The sequence below is a fragment of the Macrobrachium rosenbergii genome, chromosome 19 (genome assembly GCF_040412425.1).
Source record: "Macrobrachium rosenbergii isolate ZJJX-2024 chromosome 19, ASM4041242v1, whole genome shotgun sequence".
In the NCBI taxonomy this organism is placed as follows: Eukaryota; Metazoa; Arthropoda; class Malacostraca; order Decapoda; family Palaemonidae; genus Macrobrachium; species Macrobrachium rosenbergii.
The window spans coordinates 18,526,657-18,544,156 of record NC_089759.1 but is presented as its reverse complement, the minus strand read 5'-3'; the positions used below and the strand labels follow the sequence as shown (position 1 = coordinate 18,544,156).

At 38.6% G+C, this 17,500-nt stretch overlaps 1 protein-coding gene across 8 annotated transcripts in view; it reads left to right on the top strand.

Annotated features, from left to right (window-relative positions):
• Nucleotides 1–17,500, top strand: part of LOC136848676 (uncharacterized) — a 64,000-nt gene that overhangs the window by 22,145 nt on the left and 24,355 nt on the right. For all 8 annotated transcript variants that reach the window (XM_067121135.1, XM_067121131.1, XM_067121133.1 and 5 more), the window contains exons 2-5: nucleotides 10,994–11,095; nucleotides 11,727–11,913; nucleotides 12,821–12,977; nucleotides 14,765–14,862. In XM_067121135.1, the coding sequence (XP_066977236.1) occupies nucleotides 11,047–11,095; nucleotides 11,727–11,913; nucleotides 12,821–12,977; nucleotides 14,765–14,862 (491 nt within the window). In that variant the 5' untranslated portion in view covers nucleotides 10,994–11,046. The remainder of the gene's footprint in view (nucleotides 1–10,993; nucleotides 11,096–11,726; nucleotides 11,914–12,820; nucleotides 12,978–14,764; nucleotides 14,863–17,500) is intronic.

The following is a 17,500-nucleotide window of genomic DNA, read 5'->3' as shown; positions in this document are numbered from 1 at the left end:
GTATGTATATGTATATATATATAAAACTGTGTATATATGTGTATATATATATTGTATATGTGCATATACTGTATATTTACATCTCTCTCTCTCTCTCTCTCTCTCTCTCTCTCTCTCTCTCTCTCTCTCTATATATATATATATATATATATATATATAGACATATATATATATATAATTTTACATCTCTAGTTTTTATGCACGGTCTACATATCGCGAATGAAATTCTACAACCATTCCTTACAATGCACAAGGTATGCGTAAGGACGCAAAACCGTCTCCCTTCTCCACTTAATGAACGCAACCTCCTCAGCGGGTACACCTTGGCTGCTCTGTCGTGGCATCGGCGCCTCGGGACACCTCGAACAGTGCGTTTGCGAGTGTCCTTGCGAGTTGTTGCGCTTATAGGTCGTGACCAAGCGAGCCACAACGTCTTAAGTTAACGGAGTGATGAAGTCACCTCGCTGGAAATACGTTTTCATTTCGGAATCTGTTATGCGCAGTCACGTGAAGGCAGACCATGCGTGGACGTCGTCCGTTGGCTCCGTTCAGAAGGTAAAAGGAAATAGTTTTTTTCGCATGGTTTTTCTTGGGTCCTCTTTCTTCGCCAGATCTCTGAACTGTGATGGGGGGAGGATGCTGGGAAACGATGAACGTGCTTTTCCTTATTATTATTATTATTATTATTATTATTATTATTATTATTATTATTGGAGAAAAAATTACACAATTATGTATAGGTACTAAATGTATATGTATCCATACATAGATAGTTTCTCCTTTTAAGACTCATGCTACCATGAGTACCTATTTTATTATTATTATTATTATTATTATTATTATTATTATTATTATTATTATTATTATTATTATTTTACAAAACTTATGTGGCACAAGACTTAAAAAAAAAGTCATTAACTTGATAGGAAAGCTTCCACAATATAAAATGTCATGCATACAAATGAGAAAATAGCAGGATGTCGAGAAGAGAGATAAAGTAAAATACTGATGTTATCGAAGCCATCCTAACTTGACTTCATCTAACACGTGCACTCCTTGGGTTCCGGGCCCTAGTCCTACCTTGGGGGTCCCCCCAACACGAAAAATATATCAGAAGAAAAAATGAGGACAAAAGGCAATGTTGTTTTAAAACAATATTATTGTTCAAAAGACAATAAAGTTTTTTCGTGTTCAGTTATTTTCTCTGGAACTGAAAATATTTTTTTTTCTGAATAGGCCTACCTTGGAGTCTGCCGTCAATACGAGAAATATATCAGAACAAAATTAAGGCCAAAGACAATGTTATTTAAAAGCAATGTTTAGGGTTCAAAAGATAAAAATTAAATGTGTTCATGTCCTGTTATCTTCTCTGGAACTAAAATATTTTTTTTTTCTGAATAGGCCTACTTTCTCTAAACCTTTGCTGCCAGCTTTCCGACTCTGTCAGTACCAGGCAAAAGCAAAATAATCTTAAGTCTGGGTCAGTTTATTTTGTCAAGCACTTTTTTTTATTTTTTACGTACGAGACTTATATCATGAATTCATACACGTGTACCTTGTGAATACGTACATATGCGTTTACATATGCGCATTGTGAAAACGTGGTTTCACAGCACACACTCACGTATACACAGAAGCACACACACATATAAATGCCTGTGTATATGTATGTATTTAGGTATGTAAGCTTTCAGTACACATGAACAAATATGGACACACTCGCATCTATATTTAAGCACATACGTATCTACAAGCACGAATGCATGCTTAGACGCATACATGCATGAATTCATCACACATACACGCATGCGCAGGAACGCATTCCTGATCTCCCCAGGCTCGCATCGGGGACGTCTGCCTTCGAACTTAATTATGGGTCGCAAGAAACTGAACTCCCCGAGAGGACTTGATACGTCTCCTTAAGAGTTATGAAAGGGGAAGGTTGACTGGGTATTAATTGAGAGAGAGAGAGAGAGAGAGAGAGAGAGAGAGAGAGAGAGAGAGAGAGAGAGAGAGGCTGTTCGGCTTGATGTTCGACCTGCACTTGAAGTGTTTACGATATGTTTATAAGCAGTTCTCGGAGCCAAATTGTTTTACTTGTTTGTTCTGCTTCAATGCAAATGAGCTTTTCTTCATGTTTGTTATTCTTTCAGCAGGTGACGATCATAATGATGCGGATGATGATTATTATTAAATGATTAGATGATGATTATTATTAAATGAATATATAAAGAGTAATTGTACTCTTTGTACATTCGTACATCAGGCGTGAAATTTGAAGCATGTTGAACTTATGCGATTCTTGACATTAGATGATACGTTACTACCAAGATTTCCGTTTTTTTTACCTAATCTGATGGAGGGGCGAGTCTTTATTATTATTATTATTATTATTATTATTATTATTATTATTATTATTATTATTATTATTATTATTATTATTATTATTATTATTAAGTCGATCACTGAGTCCTATTTTTCAAGTTGCACTGGGCTACTTGAAGGTATGTGTTGTTAACAAGTTGCGGAAAGTTGAGCTATTTAGCTGTGCGTACAGAGATGAATTTGTGCGCGCGCAGACGTACAAACACACACACACACACACACACACACACACACACATATATATATATAAATATGTATGTGTGTGTGTATGCATATGTATCGATGTGTACGAGTATATCAACAGGTTTTAATTCTCCGAGTCTTAGAACATTACATCTGTGAAATTGTTATCTGAGAAAGAAATTCCGTTATGTATATGTATACATGTACCATAACTCGTCGTAATGATCCTGCGATGATATCTGAAATTCAGTAGCCTTGTTACGCTCATGAATAAGAGAAATTCAATACTCCTCTATTATTTCTGAATTTATTATTTTATATTCCTCTGCCTATCAATTTCTCTGTTACTCTGTCGACCATGCTTTATGCACTTAGTTGTTTGTCATAATATTTATCTTATCATTTCTCAGGTTTTATTTCACATATAAAGTCTTAACCTCCTCCTCCTCCTCCTCCTCCTCCCTCTGCTCTGGCCCTCACGTTCTCATATCCTGTTAATCAGATTAAGGGAAAGGTAAAATACTGAGTTTCAGAGAGAGAGAGAGAGAGAGAGAGAGAGAGAGAGAGAGAGAGAGAGAGAGAGAGAGAGAGAATTTAAATGAGTGTGGTATTATTTCGATCTCTCTCTCTCTCTCTCTCTCTCTCTCTCTCTCTCTCTCACATACACATACAAACATTGATACATCATAAATTTTGAAGTGCTTTGCTAGTGCTTTATCGTATGTAGTCATGCTTTGAACAAACTCATTATACTCTCTCTCTCTCTCTCTCTCTCTCTCTCTCTCTCTCACATAGATACATCATAAATTTTGAAATGTCTTGCACTCTCTCTCTCTCTCTCTCTCTCTCTCTCTCTCTCTCTCTCTCTCTCTCTCTCTCTCTCTCTCTCTCTCTTCATCCATGCCAAGATACATCATAAAGTTTGAAATGTCCTGCCAGTGCTTCATATTATGTAGTCATGTTTTCACCAAACGCATATACTTTCTCTCTCTCTCTCTCTCTCTCTCTCTCTCTCTCTCTCTCTCTCTCTCTCTCTCTCTCTCACACACACACATGGATACGTCATAGATTTTGAAATGTCTTGCTAATGTTTCATGATATGTAGTCATGCTTTGAAAAAACGCATTTACTATCTCTCTCTCTCTCTCTCTCTCTCTCTCTCTCTCTCTCTCTCTCTCTCTCTCTCTCTCACCCACACATAGATACGTCATAAATTTTGAAATGCTGCGCTAACGTTTCATAGTGTGTAGTCATGCTTTGATCAGAAGCATAATCTCTCTCTCTCTCTCTCTCTCTCTCTCTCTCTCTGACGGATATGTGTCATAAATTTAAAAATTTCTCATTACTGTTAGCGGTAGAAAGATAGAAGGATCTTTAGACTGTTATGTTATGTTTTGAGTAAGTACACAGAAACCCACACACACTAGCAGAGAGAGAGAGAGAGAGAGAGAGAGAGAGAGAGAGAGAGAGAGAGAGAGAGAGAGAGTCTCAGAGTTTGTTTTAAAAAATACGCATCTAGTAGCTAGTCAAGTTTTGATCAGTATATTATACTCTCTCTCTCTCTCTCTCTCTCTCTCTCTCTCTCTCTCTCTCTCTCTCTCTCTCTCTCTCTCAGTGTTGTTTTGAAAGAATACCTGTCCACTAGCTAGGCAAATTTTGACAATACATTATACTCTCTCTCTCTCTCTCTCTCTCTCTCTCTCTCTCTCTCTCTCTCTCTCTCTCTCAGTGTTGTTTTGAAAGAATACCTGTCCAGTAGCTAGGCAAATTTTGACAATACATTATACTCTCTCTCTCTCTCTCTCTCTCTCTCTCTCTCTTAGTGTTGTCTTGAGAAAGATACGCATCCATTAGCTAGTCAGATTTTGAAAATACGTTATACTCTCTCTCTCTCTCTCTCTCTCTCTCTCTCTCTCTCTCTCTCTCTAGTGTTGTCTTGAGAAAGATACGCATCCATTAGCTAGTCAGATTTTGAAAATACGTTATACTCTCTCTCTCTCTCTCTCTCTCTCTCTCTCTCTCTCTCTCTCTCTCTCTCTCTCTTAGTGTTGTCTTGAGAAAGATACGCATCCATTAGCTAGTCAGATTTTGAAAATACGTTATACTCTCTCTCTCTCTCTCTCTCTCTCTCTCTCTCTCTCTCTCTCTCTCTCTCTCTCTCTCTCTCTCTCTCTCTTACTGTTTACTGTTGTCTTGAGAAAGATACGCATCCATTAGCTAGTCAGATTTTGAAAATACGTTATACTCTCTCTCTCTCTCTCTCTCTCTCTCTCTCTCTCTCTCTCTCTCTCTCTCTCTCTTAGTGTTGTCTTGAGAAAGATACGCATCCATTAGCTAGTCAGATTTTGAAAATACGTTATACTCTCTCTCTCTCTCTCTCTCTCTCTCTCTCTCTCTCTCTCTCTCTCTCTCTCTCTCTCTCTCTCTCTTACTGTTGTCTTGAGAAAGATACGCATCCATTAGCTAGTCAGATTTTGAAAATACGTTATCTCTCTCTCTCTCTCTCTCTCTCTCTCTCTCTCTCTCTCTCTCTCTCTCTCTCTCTCTCTCTTAGTGTCGTCTTGAAAAGACACGCATCCAGTAGCTGGTCAAATTTTGAGCAGTATATTATACTCTCTCTCTCTCTCTCTCTCTCTCTCTCTCTCTCTCTCTCTCTCTCGCTCAGTGTTGTCTTGAAAAAGATATGCATTCAGTAGCTAGCTAAATTTTGAGCAGTACTGAATATTATACTCTCTCTCTCTCTCTCTCTCTCTCTCTCTCTCTCTCTCTCTCTCTCTCTCCGGAGTTTGTAGTGTTATTTTGAAAAAAAAAACACGCATCATACACACTCATGCGCACACGGAGACGGATATGTGTCATAGGTTTTGATGAAACAGATTGTTCCCCTACATACGATCGTCGGTGGTAGGGGTCAGAAGTACACGAAAACGGATTTGGCCAAAGTGTGACTCAGTAACCCGCCGTCCCCAGCCCACCTCCCCCTACCGAGAACATTGATAAAATGCCGTTATCTATGTGTTCTTTTATCTTATCTGCTTATTATCTACCGGTTTCTAGCCCCGTCCACCAAGCCCTCTTAAAACTGGGCATTCAAATATTGGTGTAATTGAGATTTCAAGGAATGCTGTAAATTGAGTGATTCCGTACTGACGATTGACTTTTACGTGGCATATGAGAATGATTAAGTTCATTTACGCACGTATTGTTTACAAATGGTACACCTTTGACTTGTTTTACACTTGGAAATCTATTAAGATTAAAAAATTAAGTAAAATATACCCCTGGAATAACTTACACCATATATATATATATATATATATATATATATATATATATATATATATGTATGTATATATATACATATATATACATAACCGTGTGTGTTTTCTTACGTATTTATATATGCGGTGCATTCAAGTATGCATATTCATCTATGCATTGAACTACAAGCATATAAAAATTTCCCTCGATTCCTACAACATTTCCACTCGTAAGAGGCTATGTCACTTCCCTTGAGACTAAATCCCACTTTTTCTTCCCTAACCTCTCTCTCCGTTTTATTTTATCAATTATTCCTATTCCCCGTCGCTCCGCCATAAAATATTATCATGCAGTATAAACTCTGCTTTTGCATAGGATGAAACTTATTTTAGAAGGTATTGGGAAGGGCAGCCTAATGTTCTGATCTAGCCCAGGCATGAAGGAAAAGAGTTACAAGATTAGGAAGGAAAAGGAGCGGGTTCCAACCCCTAAGGAAGCGATAGAAAAGCCCCTTCAAAGAAAGTAGGTTACTGGAATTCACAGACAAAGGCAGGAAGGAAGGAAGGGAATTTCAAAGTCTGACGACAATTGGCAAGGAATAAGCGCCGGTATTGGACAGTCTTAAAATTTCGTAATCTCGCAGATTAAATGTGGGAAGTGGTGGGGTTGCTGGTGTTACGGAACAGCCTGACAGAAGGAGAGATGGTCTTTGAAGAATCGTGGTGTTTCTCTTCGGGATGATGGCTTAGTGCGTATTTAATACTAGCAAGGACATGCTCTAATTGACCTAGCGTGCCTTTTATTGAATACTAAATAAATCAGACAATATTGCTGTCTTAATTAAGACATTCAGAAGACAAACGCACATATATTATGTTTGTGCAAATACCGTGACACCTCAACAACGTTTCATTTCAAGCACACAATTACGCGCGAAACTAAATTGAGACGAGTTCATAACGAAATTGAATTTTCCACTCGCTCAGATTAAGGATCGCATTGCACGGCAGGATCGCGTCCCACAAGAGGATTTTAGCCCACGAGAGGATTACGTCGCACGAGACGGTTATAACCTGTGAAAGGACCGTATCGCACAAGAGGGTCGTGTCTCAGGAGAGGTAGTGGGTGGGGTATGTATTCTGATTCTATTTGGGCCATGGGGTATTAGGGGAAGGGACTGGTTCAGGGGTTATAATGGCATTATATAAGGGTCAGTGGAAGAATGCGGATGTAGTGGTGATGGAGAGTGAGTAACATGAGGCGTCTTAATCTGGGGACATTGGTGAAGTGTCTCTTCAGTCTCAAATTTTCGTGTGATTTTTATTATTATTTTTTTTTAATTGGGCATTGAATGTCTTCAGCTTTTTTTTTGGTTCTATTCAAGTTCCTTTACGATTGCAATGACGTTTTAAACTGCGGTTAGTTACTATTTTAATGAATGGATGCCAGTCTGATGTAACACGCTCATTAAAACTTGTCTTTTTTTTTTTAAGTTACATTTGACACATTCCATTCATTAAACTGTCATTTACTATCACTCTTTCATAACTGAGAACTGGAGTGATTTACGTTTTTAATGAATAAACAAGAGTTTAACACTCCCTCATTCGTTAAAGTATCTTGTACTGTAATACGATTCGATAAGTGCTCTTAAGACCATCGGAGATTAACGTCTGTAGAGAACGCAATCAGAGATGGGCAAGTCGTACTCATAAGGTCACGAAACTGGCTTGTAAATTTCATAAGTCAGACTCAGGGCACTGCCTTGCAAAATAAATCTGCCGGAAGCTATTTAATGAATGCTATTAATAACACTGTGTAATCTAAAAGAAAATTTGCATCGTTGCACGCGACATGATAATAGGATAATTTTGAAATCTGGAACTGCAATTTTCGTTAGGACCCGAAGAGGGGTGTTGTCACCAAAAATGTGAAACTTAAACGAACATAATAAAATATTTACGGTTTAAATCATCCAGTAACTTCAGTTTATCCAATAAGTGTCACTATAATTTTTTCTGCTGTCAGAATAACGTATAATAAAGTATGATTTACCGTTATCTTTTTGAAATGCGTGGCAGGATACGTCATGGACGAACGGACTCGTGAAGTTTTCCCTCTTGAAGTTCACAGGATACCTGAGGGAGAGATAGGCTTAGGAAGTTTATGTTTTATAGTCAGTAGGATATGTCAATGACAGACTGTCTCATGTAGTTTTCCATTTTGTAGTCACTAGGATACCTCAAGGACAGATAGGATCCACCTCAGCAAGATACATCACGGACAGAATGACTCATGAGGTTTTCTGTTTTGTCACGCTTCAAGGACGGACAAGCTCGTGAAGTTTTTCACTTTATGAATATCATGACAATTCTTGAGTGCAAACAGGCTTATCCATTTTCCCTTTTGATATATGAAGCTCAAGGATACGTCATTGACAGACACGCATCTTAAAGTTTTCCGTTTTTATGACCATCAGGATAACGCAAGGACGTCTGTCCATGAAGTTACCCTTATGATTATAAATACGGAAAAGTCATGAAGATTTCATCAGAGTTCCCCAAAAACTGACTGAAGCAATGCAATATAATAATCTGATGAGTAAGCTTGAATGCATGTGAATATCTTAGTTAATTTCTTTTACCGTAATCAAACAGTTTATTTAAGAGCTAAAAATAACTCGTGCCTCGACAGAAAAGGGCGTGATTCGGAGAAGCCGATTATATTTGGAAACATTTCCTGTCTCGAGACAGAACTGTAGTAAACGAGGTAAGGCCTGACTTTGTCGAATGTTTATAACTCTTCATTTTTTTTTCTTTTTCTATTTGGAAGTTTATCCTTGAGACCCTTATTTCTGAATGAAGTACTTCCGGGGAGGGGGAATTTCCGAAATGCGTGATTAGATATAAATGACGAATTGTTTCATTATGATGAAGTGCGTTTTCGATGATTCATGATCGTGTGATGTACAGGAATGTTGCAACGATTTTCCTTTGTTATTTTCTTTTATTTTTGGTGTGGGGGGGGGGGCGGAGGGTGCGTTGCGTGTGAAATGGCCCTCTTTGCTGGTATTTGTAGATAATATGAATTTTTGTTATATATTCACGATTTATTATTTTATATTAACAAATATTAAGCCACAAATATTGCTTAATATCGAATTCGCTATACCACCGGAATATCTCACATCTAAAGGAATTATAATTGATAATTGCTTCTACCCCGACCAAGATCTTTTATTGATAGCCGAGTGATCAAAGTCGACTGTCTATAGTTGTTTCTCAACCAAAGGCCCAGACTCGATTCCTGGCTGGGCAGAAGTACTTACTATAAATAATCAATAATCCCCTTTGTGTGTAAGTTATTCTCAGGGTATGATGAATTCGATGTTGAACGATATTTGTAAACCGATATTTGTGAATTTCTAGATAATATAAACAGCGTGTGTCATACAAATGGATTTGATTTACCTAAATTCTAGAAACTTATCTCGGCCTCATTTGAAAGTGAAAATGAAAGGAGGAGGTTTAGGGAAATTTTGGTTCTGTATTAAGCTGGCCTTATGCCAGCACGGGGACTTGCTCCTAAGAAGACCGTGGTAAAGGAAAATAGGACTAGCTGATAACCGAACGGAAGTGATTTACTTGCCTCTCAAAAGAAGGAAAGATATAGAACTGGGAAAACGGAAGCAGTTTGGGAATTTTACGGTTTCTTTTGGTTACCGAAACGAAGCACTTTAGTAATTACAAGAACAGTGGCCTTTAGTGACCATCACGTTCAAGGCATTTAGTGGCCACCAAAACAAGTGCCTTACTTAAGTGGTCACCAAATCAAGTGCCTTACGTGATAGTCACCAAAACAATTGCCTTACTTAAGTGGCCACCGAAGCAAATGCCTCACGTAAGTGGTCACCAAAACACGTGCCATACTTACGTGGCCACCAGAGCAAGTGCCTTAGGTAGGTGGCCACGGAAACATGTGCCATACTTAAGTTGCCACCAAAATAAGTGTGTATTTACGTGGCCACTGAAGCATGTGCCTTAATTGGCCACCAAAAGAAGTGCCATACTTAAATGGCCACCAAAACAGGTGCGTTACCTAAGTGGCCAAGAAAGCAAGTGCCTCACGTAAGTGTCCACCAAAGCAAGTGCCTCACGTAAGTGGATACCAAAGCAAGTGCCTCACGTAAGTCTCCACCAAATTAAGAGCCTTACAGTGCGTACGTGGCCACCCTAACAAGTGCACGTTTACGTGGCCACTAAAGCAAGTGCCATACTTAAGTGGCCACAAAAACAAGTGCCTTAAGCAAGTGGTCACCAGATCAAGTGCCTTACTTAAGTGGCCACCAAAACAAATGCCTTACTTAAGTGGCCACCAAAACAAGTGCCTGATGTAAGTGGCAACCAAAACTATTGCCTCACGTAAGTGGCTACCATATAAAGGGCCTTACTTAAGTGGCCAACAAAACTAGTGCATATTTACGCGGTCACTAAAGTAAGTGCCTTACTTAAGTGGTCACCAAAACAAGTGCCTAAGTAAGTGGTCACCAAAACAAGTGCCTTAAGTAAGTGGTCACCCAATCAAGTGCCTTACTTAATTGGCTACCAGATTAAAGGCCTTAAGTGGCCACCACATCCAAAGAAGTTAGTGGCCACGAAAGCTTGGGAATGTGCAGCGTTTAACAAACGGGCCACTAGTGACCCACGAAATCCTAATACGTTCGGTCCATAAGAGAGAGAGAGAGAGAGAGAGAGAGAGAGAGAGAGAGAGAGAGAGAGAAACCTAGCCAGTTGACGCTGGGAGTCACAGGCAACACGTGGATACTGTCACGTTTCCGCAATATTATTATTATTATTATTATTATTATTATTATTATTATTATTATTATTATTATTATTATTATTGGAGAAACAAATCCACAGTTATGTATACGTACATATATTTAAAGGTAAATCTGTACAGATTTACCTTTAAATATATGTACATATACATAACTGTGGATTTGTTTCTCCATTTCAAGACTCATGCTATTATTATTATTATTATTATTATTATTATTATTATTATTATTATTATTATTATTATTATTATACGTCTGTTTAGTTAGTTAGACTTGTTTTTCTGCTTGAAGTTAATGCATAACAATTTTCTTCTACCTTTACAGGTTAGACTTCAGGATTATCACTGAAAGATCTCACAAAGGAAACAGATTTCGAAATGTGGAGAGCCCAACTGCTGGTGTTTTTGGGGCTTTCATCCCTAGCAGGTAGGGACAGAGCATTACTTATTGATTGTATTTAAAAACATATGTAAACAAATACGTTAGTCCTGGAAACTTCTTTCACTGGGGAAGCCTATATTTTTTCCCCCTTCAGGGGGAAATGGCTGTGAGTAGGAACATTTATTTTTCACCTTTTCTTTGAATAAGAATAGTAGACTTCAAATAAATACCTACATACATTCTCACATTACGTACAGACATGACATGGCATTTATACGTCAGTTGTACATAGCGATATACTATAGGTCGATGTTTACTCATTGAGGTTAAGTAAGTTCATCTTTTGGCAAACTACTTTTTCTTCTCATGAGAGTAAATATGGTTAACGTTTTATGTATAACTGAACTAGAAAAGCAACTGTCAATTATTCATGGTTATCATTTTCAACTCTGTCAGCTTAGACCAGCAAAAAGGGAAACTAAATGCCGTTCATTTAGTTCATTATCCTTAGACTATCATTTTTACACATTGAAAAATAGATATACAGTTACGCATTGCGTTTTACTAAATAAAAAGCACACTGGATCTTTTCCACACAGAAAAATATAGATATTTGGTCACGGAATGAGTCTTACTAAATAACGACCACATTGCATTTTCCTCTCTTCCAAATTAGCCGCATGGGACACCAACTTCAAGGCCCTGAATTGCTACGTAGAGAGAAGCTCCAGCATGGGCATAAGTGCCCTCGTTGAGACGAGGATGCCCATGAGCATGGACAATTTCATCGCCCTGGTCGAGAAATATGAGAGACAGCATACGATGGAGTCTGCTGGCCGCATTGCAGATGCGCTGATCTCCAGGTAAGATTTTTTTTCTTATCTAAAAATTTCTTTCATTATTAGCGTTTGTTTAGTGTGATTTTGAAGGTATCTGAAGGTTTATATCAACTCAAGTGAACTGAATTGAACTGAATATAGAACTTAGGCCAAAGGCCAGGCACTGGAACGTATGAGGTCATTCAGCGCTGAAACGGAAATTGACAGTAAAAGGTTTGAAAGGTGTGACAAGAGGAAAGCCTCTCAGTTGCACTAAGAATCGATTGTTAGGAGAGGGTAGAAAGTAAAATGGAAGAAAGAGAATATGAAGGAGGTACAGTGAAAGAAACGAAAGGGGTTGCAGCTAGGGGCCGAGGGGACGCTGCTAAGGAACCTGAAATAATCCTTACAGTGTCCCGCACGAGGTGCACTGACGAAACTAGCCCCTCCCCCCCCAACGGGGTTAACTCAAGTGAAGCAAACATTGTCCATACTATAGCTTCTACTGCCATTGTATATACTTTACACTATGTGTAACATACGGTAGCAGTAACTGACTTTAGCAAATCCTGCTTGACCAACCCCTCTGACTATTACTTCTTAGTGGGACAGTGGGGCTTTCTCCCAGTTCCAATTTTAGATCCACGTGCTTCGTCACCCTCCCTTTCTGGATCGCTTTATCTTGCTGTTCTGTAACTCCAACTCCTTCTTTTCACTGTCTTAAACGCTGAGGGGCCGAACGTGCCCCAGTGCTTGGCTTAGCCTAAGTATCATAAATCAAATCATAAATCATATTCTTGAAGAAAATTGCTTTTTGTCTTTGGTAACTATTTGAGATAATTATAAGAAAAAGTCTCGCCGGTTCATATTAACCCCAAAAATAACATGATGTATCTTGCAACAAATGCTCTACAGAGGAAAGAATTTTTGTATATTTTTTTTTTAATTCCAGATATAGAAAAGATGGCATGGTTTATGACCCAGAACAACTCACAGCGTACATGTACCAACCTAAGGAGACATTCGAAATCGACAAGCAAGATATTATCAGGAATCTGCTCAGCTCCTCTTATGAAGTTCCAGTGGACACATTCGAGAACAGGGAGGAGGTATGTGATCAGTCTTTTCCTGAAGTCCTTCTCTGCTTTTTTAAACTTGGAAATTCACAGACCACGGCCTCCGAGTTTAGGGCCCTTGGGAAATGTCCCCTGAGGAACGTTGTTGGAAATGTTTGCAGTTTTGGGGAATGTCCCCTGAGGAATGTTCCTGGAAATGTTTGCAATTTTGGGGAATGTCCCCTGAGAATGTTGTTGGAAATGTTTACAATTTTGGGAAATGTCCCCTGAGGAATGTTGTTGGAAATGTTTGCGCTTTTGGTAAATGTCCCCTGAGGAATGTTGTTGGGAATGTTTGCAATTTTGGGAAATGTCCCCTGAGAATGTTGTTGGAAATGTTTACAATTTCGGGAAATGTCCCCTGAGGAATGTTGTTGGAAATGTTTGCACTTTCGGGGAATGTCCCCTGAGGAATGTTGTTGGAAATGTTTGCAATTTTGGGAAATGTCCCCTGAGAATGTTGTTGGAAATGTTTGCAGTTTTGGGAAATGTCCCCTGGGGAATGTTGCTGGAAAAGTTTGCAATTTTGGGAACATTCCTTGAGGAATGTTTTTGGAAATGTTTACAATTTTGGGAAATGTCCCCTGAGGTATGCAATTGGAAGTGTTTGCGATTTTCTCGTCATTTCCTCAGTTATACATAATCCGGGCTGAAGAAAAGGACTTTTCCTTACTCTTCTTGCAATCTTAGTCTAATCTGCCTATAGCGTATTTAGCTCGTCACTGAGATTCTTTTAGTACTATTTCTTTGTAAGTTAATTAAAGTATTTGCTTTTTATATTCAGTTGAATAATGTCTTCTCCTTTCCAACAACGTCAGTCTCATATCACGGTGGGACAATTAAAGAATCAAAATTCCTTTGTTCGTGTCGTTTCTCTTTGAGTTGGGTAAAGAATTTGCCGCATAAAACGAAGACTTATTAAAATTTTAATCAAATGACCATTGTCACATCTTCTTACCGTTTGCCATTTAGTGCGTCTCTCTCTCTCTCTCTCTCTCTCTCTCTCTCTCTCTCTCTCTCTCTCTCTCTCTCTCTCTCTCTCTCGTAAGTGGTCAGGCCCAAAAGTGACTCTCTTTTCTTCTATTTATGATATCCGGGTATAGATCGGCGTTGCTCTTCCATTTCAAAAGACTTTGATTTCAGAAGTATTCTGGTAATAACTTCTAAAGATACTTTTAGTATGAACTCGGAGATTCTCTCGTGAAGAGAGAGAGAGAGAGGGGGAGAGAGAGAGAGAGAGAGAGAGAGAGAGAGAGAGAGAGAGAGAGAGAGAGAGAAAAACACTGATACCTGTTCGATGCTACTCTGTCTGGTGTTGCGGAACTGCCAGAGCTTACAGTTAAAGCTGAATGCTTCAGATGTAAACTCGTGCTTCACGTACACTATTCATTGATACGTTTTCCATCGTGAAAAGGGGTGGGGATGGGGTTTATCTTCTCCTATCGTAACAACAATGCCAGTAAATTATTCAGGAATAATGTAATTGTTCTCGGTGAGTTTGAATAAAATCTAATGTTTCGCTTGCTACTGATAGGCTGACAATTTAAAATTTGACAGAGAAGCTAAGGTTATTGTGCCTGTCACAAATACAGGTATAAGCATATATATATATATATATATATATATATATATATATATATATATATATATATATATATATATATATATATATATATATATATATATATATATATATATATATATATATATATATAGAGAGAGAGAGAGAGAGAGAGAGAGAGAGAGAGAGTCTCAAAGCAACTCCTATTGTCTCTTTCCAGTGTTCCCTACACTTCATGATGTCACACAGCACCGACACCTACCCTCATCCTGGAATCAACGAGTTCTGGCAAAACAGCGGGAGGTACCGCAGAGATGCGTAAGTGAAATCGATATCCTTTCAATTTCTTGCTTGTGATTGATGAACTGATTGTTTATCTGATTGACTGACTGGTCAGTATTTGTGTGGCTTCGGTAAAATATCGTCTATAGCATTGGAGTGTTGTTCGTGATGTGGATTTTTTTTTTTTTCTTTTTTATATTGATTTTTAATTCTCGCAAATATCGACTTATCAGTTGTTTGGAAAGTAGGCCTATCGTCTGAGTGCACTGAGGCCCATTTTGATTACTTATTTCAACAGCTCGCTTTGATTTGGAGATCTGTACTTGCTTCGATTTCTGTCACGGCGAATGAAGAACAATACGGCTAATATTATCTGCAACAATATTTCTCTCTGTAGCATCAGACTGAAATTATTCGTGTCTTTTTCCTGTTAAACTCATCATCCAAATGTTGCATTCACCTTATTTTCTTTGTTTTGTTCTTTCTAATTTTTTTTTCAAATATTAGAAATGTTTAGTATTTATCTTATGGAATGATGCATTCCTTCCTTAATCCTATAAAGGAAAAGCTCTTCATTCTTCAGTTCCTCATTTTGACGGGTTGGTATCGTTCTCTGTAGCACTCTGCTGGGCCCGAGTTCGATTCTCCGACCGGCCAATGAAGAATTAGAGAAATTTATTTGCGGTGATAGAAGTTCATTCCTCGTTATAATGTGGTTCGGATTACACAATAAGCTGTGGGTCCCGTTGCTAGGTGACCAATTGGTTCTTAGCCACGTAAAATAAATCTAATCCTTCCGGCCAGCCCTAGGAGAGGTGTTAATCATGTAAGGGACTTACATTATTCTGGTATGGTGACATCTGGCATCCTTATCCGCATTAGTAGTCTCATAGCAATTAGCTTTAGTATTTGCGTGATAATGTCTCTATATTCCCATTTCCCAGATACAAGAACTGTGAACCTTAGTTTTTCCAAAACACTTTGAATCTTCTTCCCATTCCACAAATATAAATATTACAATAAACGATTTTCTTCTTACATTCTATATCCAGATAATCAGTTTCAGTTTTCTGTATAAGAAAACTGTTTTGCCGGCTTTGTCCGTCCGTCCGCACTTTTTTCTGTCCGCACTTTTCCTGTCCGCCCTCAGATCTTAAAAACTGCTGAGGCTAAAGGCTGCAAATTGGTATGTTGATCATCCACCCTCCAATCATCAACCATTCCAAATTGCAGCCCTCAAGCTTCAGAAGTTTTTATTTTATTGAAGGTTAAAGTTAGCCATAATCGTGCCTCTTGGAACGATATAGGACAGGCCACCACCGGACCGTGGTTAAAGATTCATGGGACGCGGCTTATAGGCATTATACTGAGACCACCGAAAGACATATCTATTTTCGGCGGCCTTGATTATACGCTGTACAGAAAACCCGATTGCGCCGAAGATCTATACTCATCAGAGTGTGATGCCCTTTTCCTAAGTTCATTTCTACTGGGATTCTTGCAGATGATTCCAGTTCAATTCAGTACTTATATAAACATCAAATATAATTGGAATGACAGTATGAAATTGATTTATGGGTGGGAGAATAATTTCCCAGTTGATTTATGGGAGGGAGAATAATCACCCAATTGATTTATGGGTGGGGGAATAATTTCCTAATTGATTTATGGGGAGGGGGCAGAATAATCACCCAAATGATCTATGGGTGGGAGAATAATTTCCCAATTGATTTGTGGGAGGGAGAATAATCACCCAATTGATTTATGGGTGAGAGAATGATTCCCCAATTGATTTATGGAAGGGAGAATAATCACCCAATTGATTTATGGGAGGGAGAATAATTTCCCAATTGATTTATGGGAGGGAGAATAATCTCCCAATTAACATATGTGTGGGAGAATAATTTCCTAAGGCTCATCTTCTAACAAACTCTCACTTTGTGTTTACGTTATAATTTCCTCTGGTTTCCGTGGAACGGTGTGTAATCGACAAAGGATGTGCCAGCGTCATTTTACTGCGATATGGCTTTGCTACCTTATATATTCACCGTGGGAAAGTTTTATCATAACTCGAAGCCATGTGGCACACTACAAAACTTGAACCTCTCCAAGTTAAAAAATCAGCCTAGTTCAACGAACTGTGAAGAGCTGGCCACAACATTCTTCGTTAGGCTAAGGAGACATTACATCACGGTTATAAGGCAACATCCTTTACCGACTGCGATACCATCTTATACTTGGCTATAAGATACCATATTTAAATGTACCAGAATAAGGTATTGCCCTGTACGACACCGATGTATCAGCTCTGAGGTGTTACCAGTAGGAGACAGGCAACACGCTTTATCAGACTGAGATAGCATTTCTTGATAGATGAAGAGGCATTTGGTCTCGTACCCGAGATGATATCACTCGCTTTATGTAATGTACCACGACAAACTAGGTATATGTTCCTATTCAGTACCTAAGCCGATTATTTGCATAAGCCTAAGGTACAATTTCACGAGAAAATGGGGTTATATTAACCTTCAAATCCGACTGCCACGCCAGACCTGATGTCTGCACTGTGTTAAGGAACAAGCTTGAGGAGAACAACATGATTTTCCACGCAATACTTAGGAAACAGTCTCAGCTCTAAAGCAGCTCAACCTATGCTACGAGACACAAGCAGAGC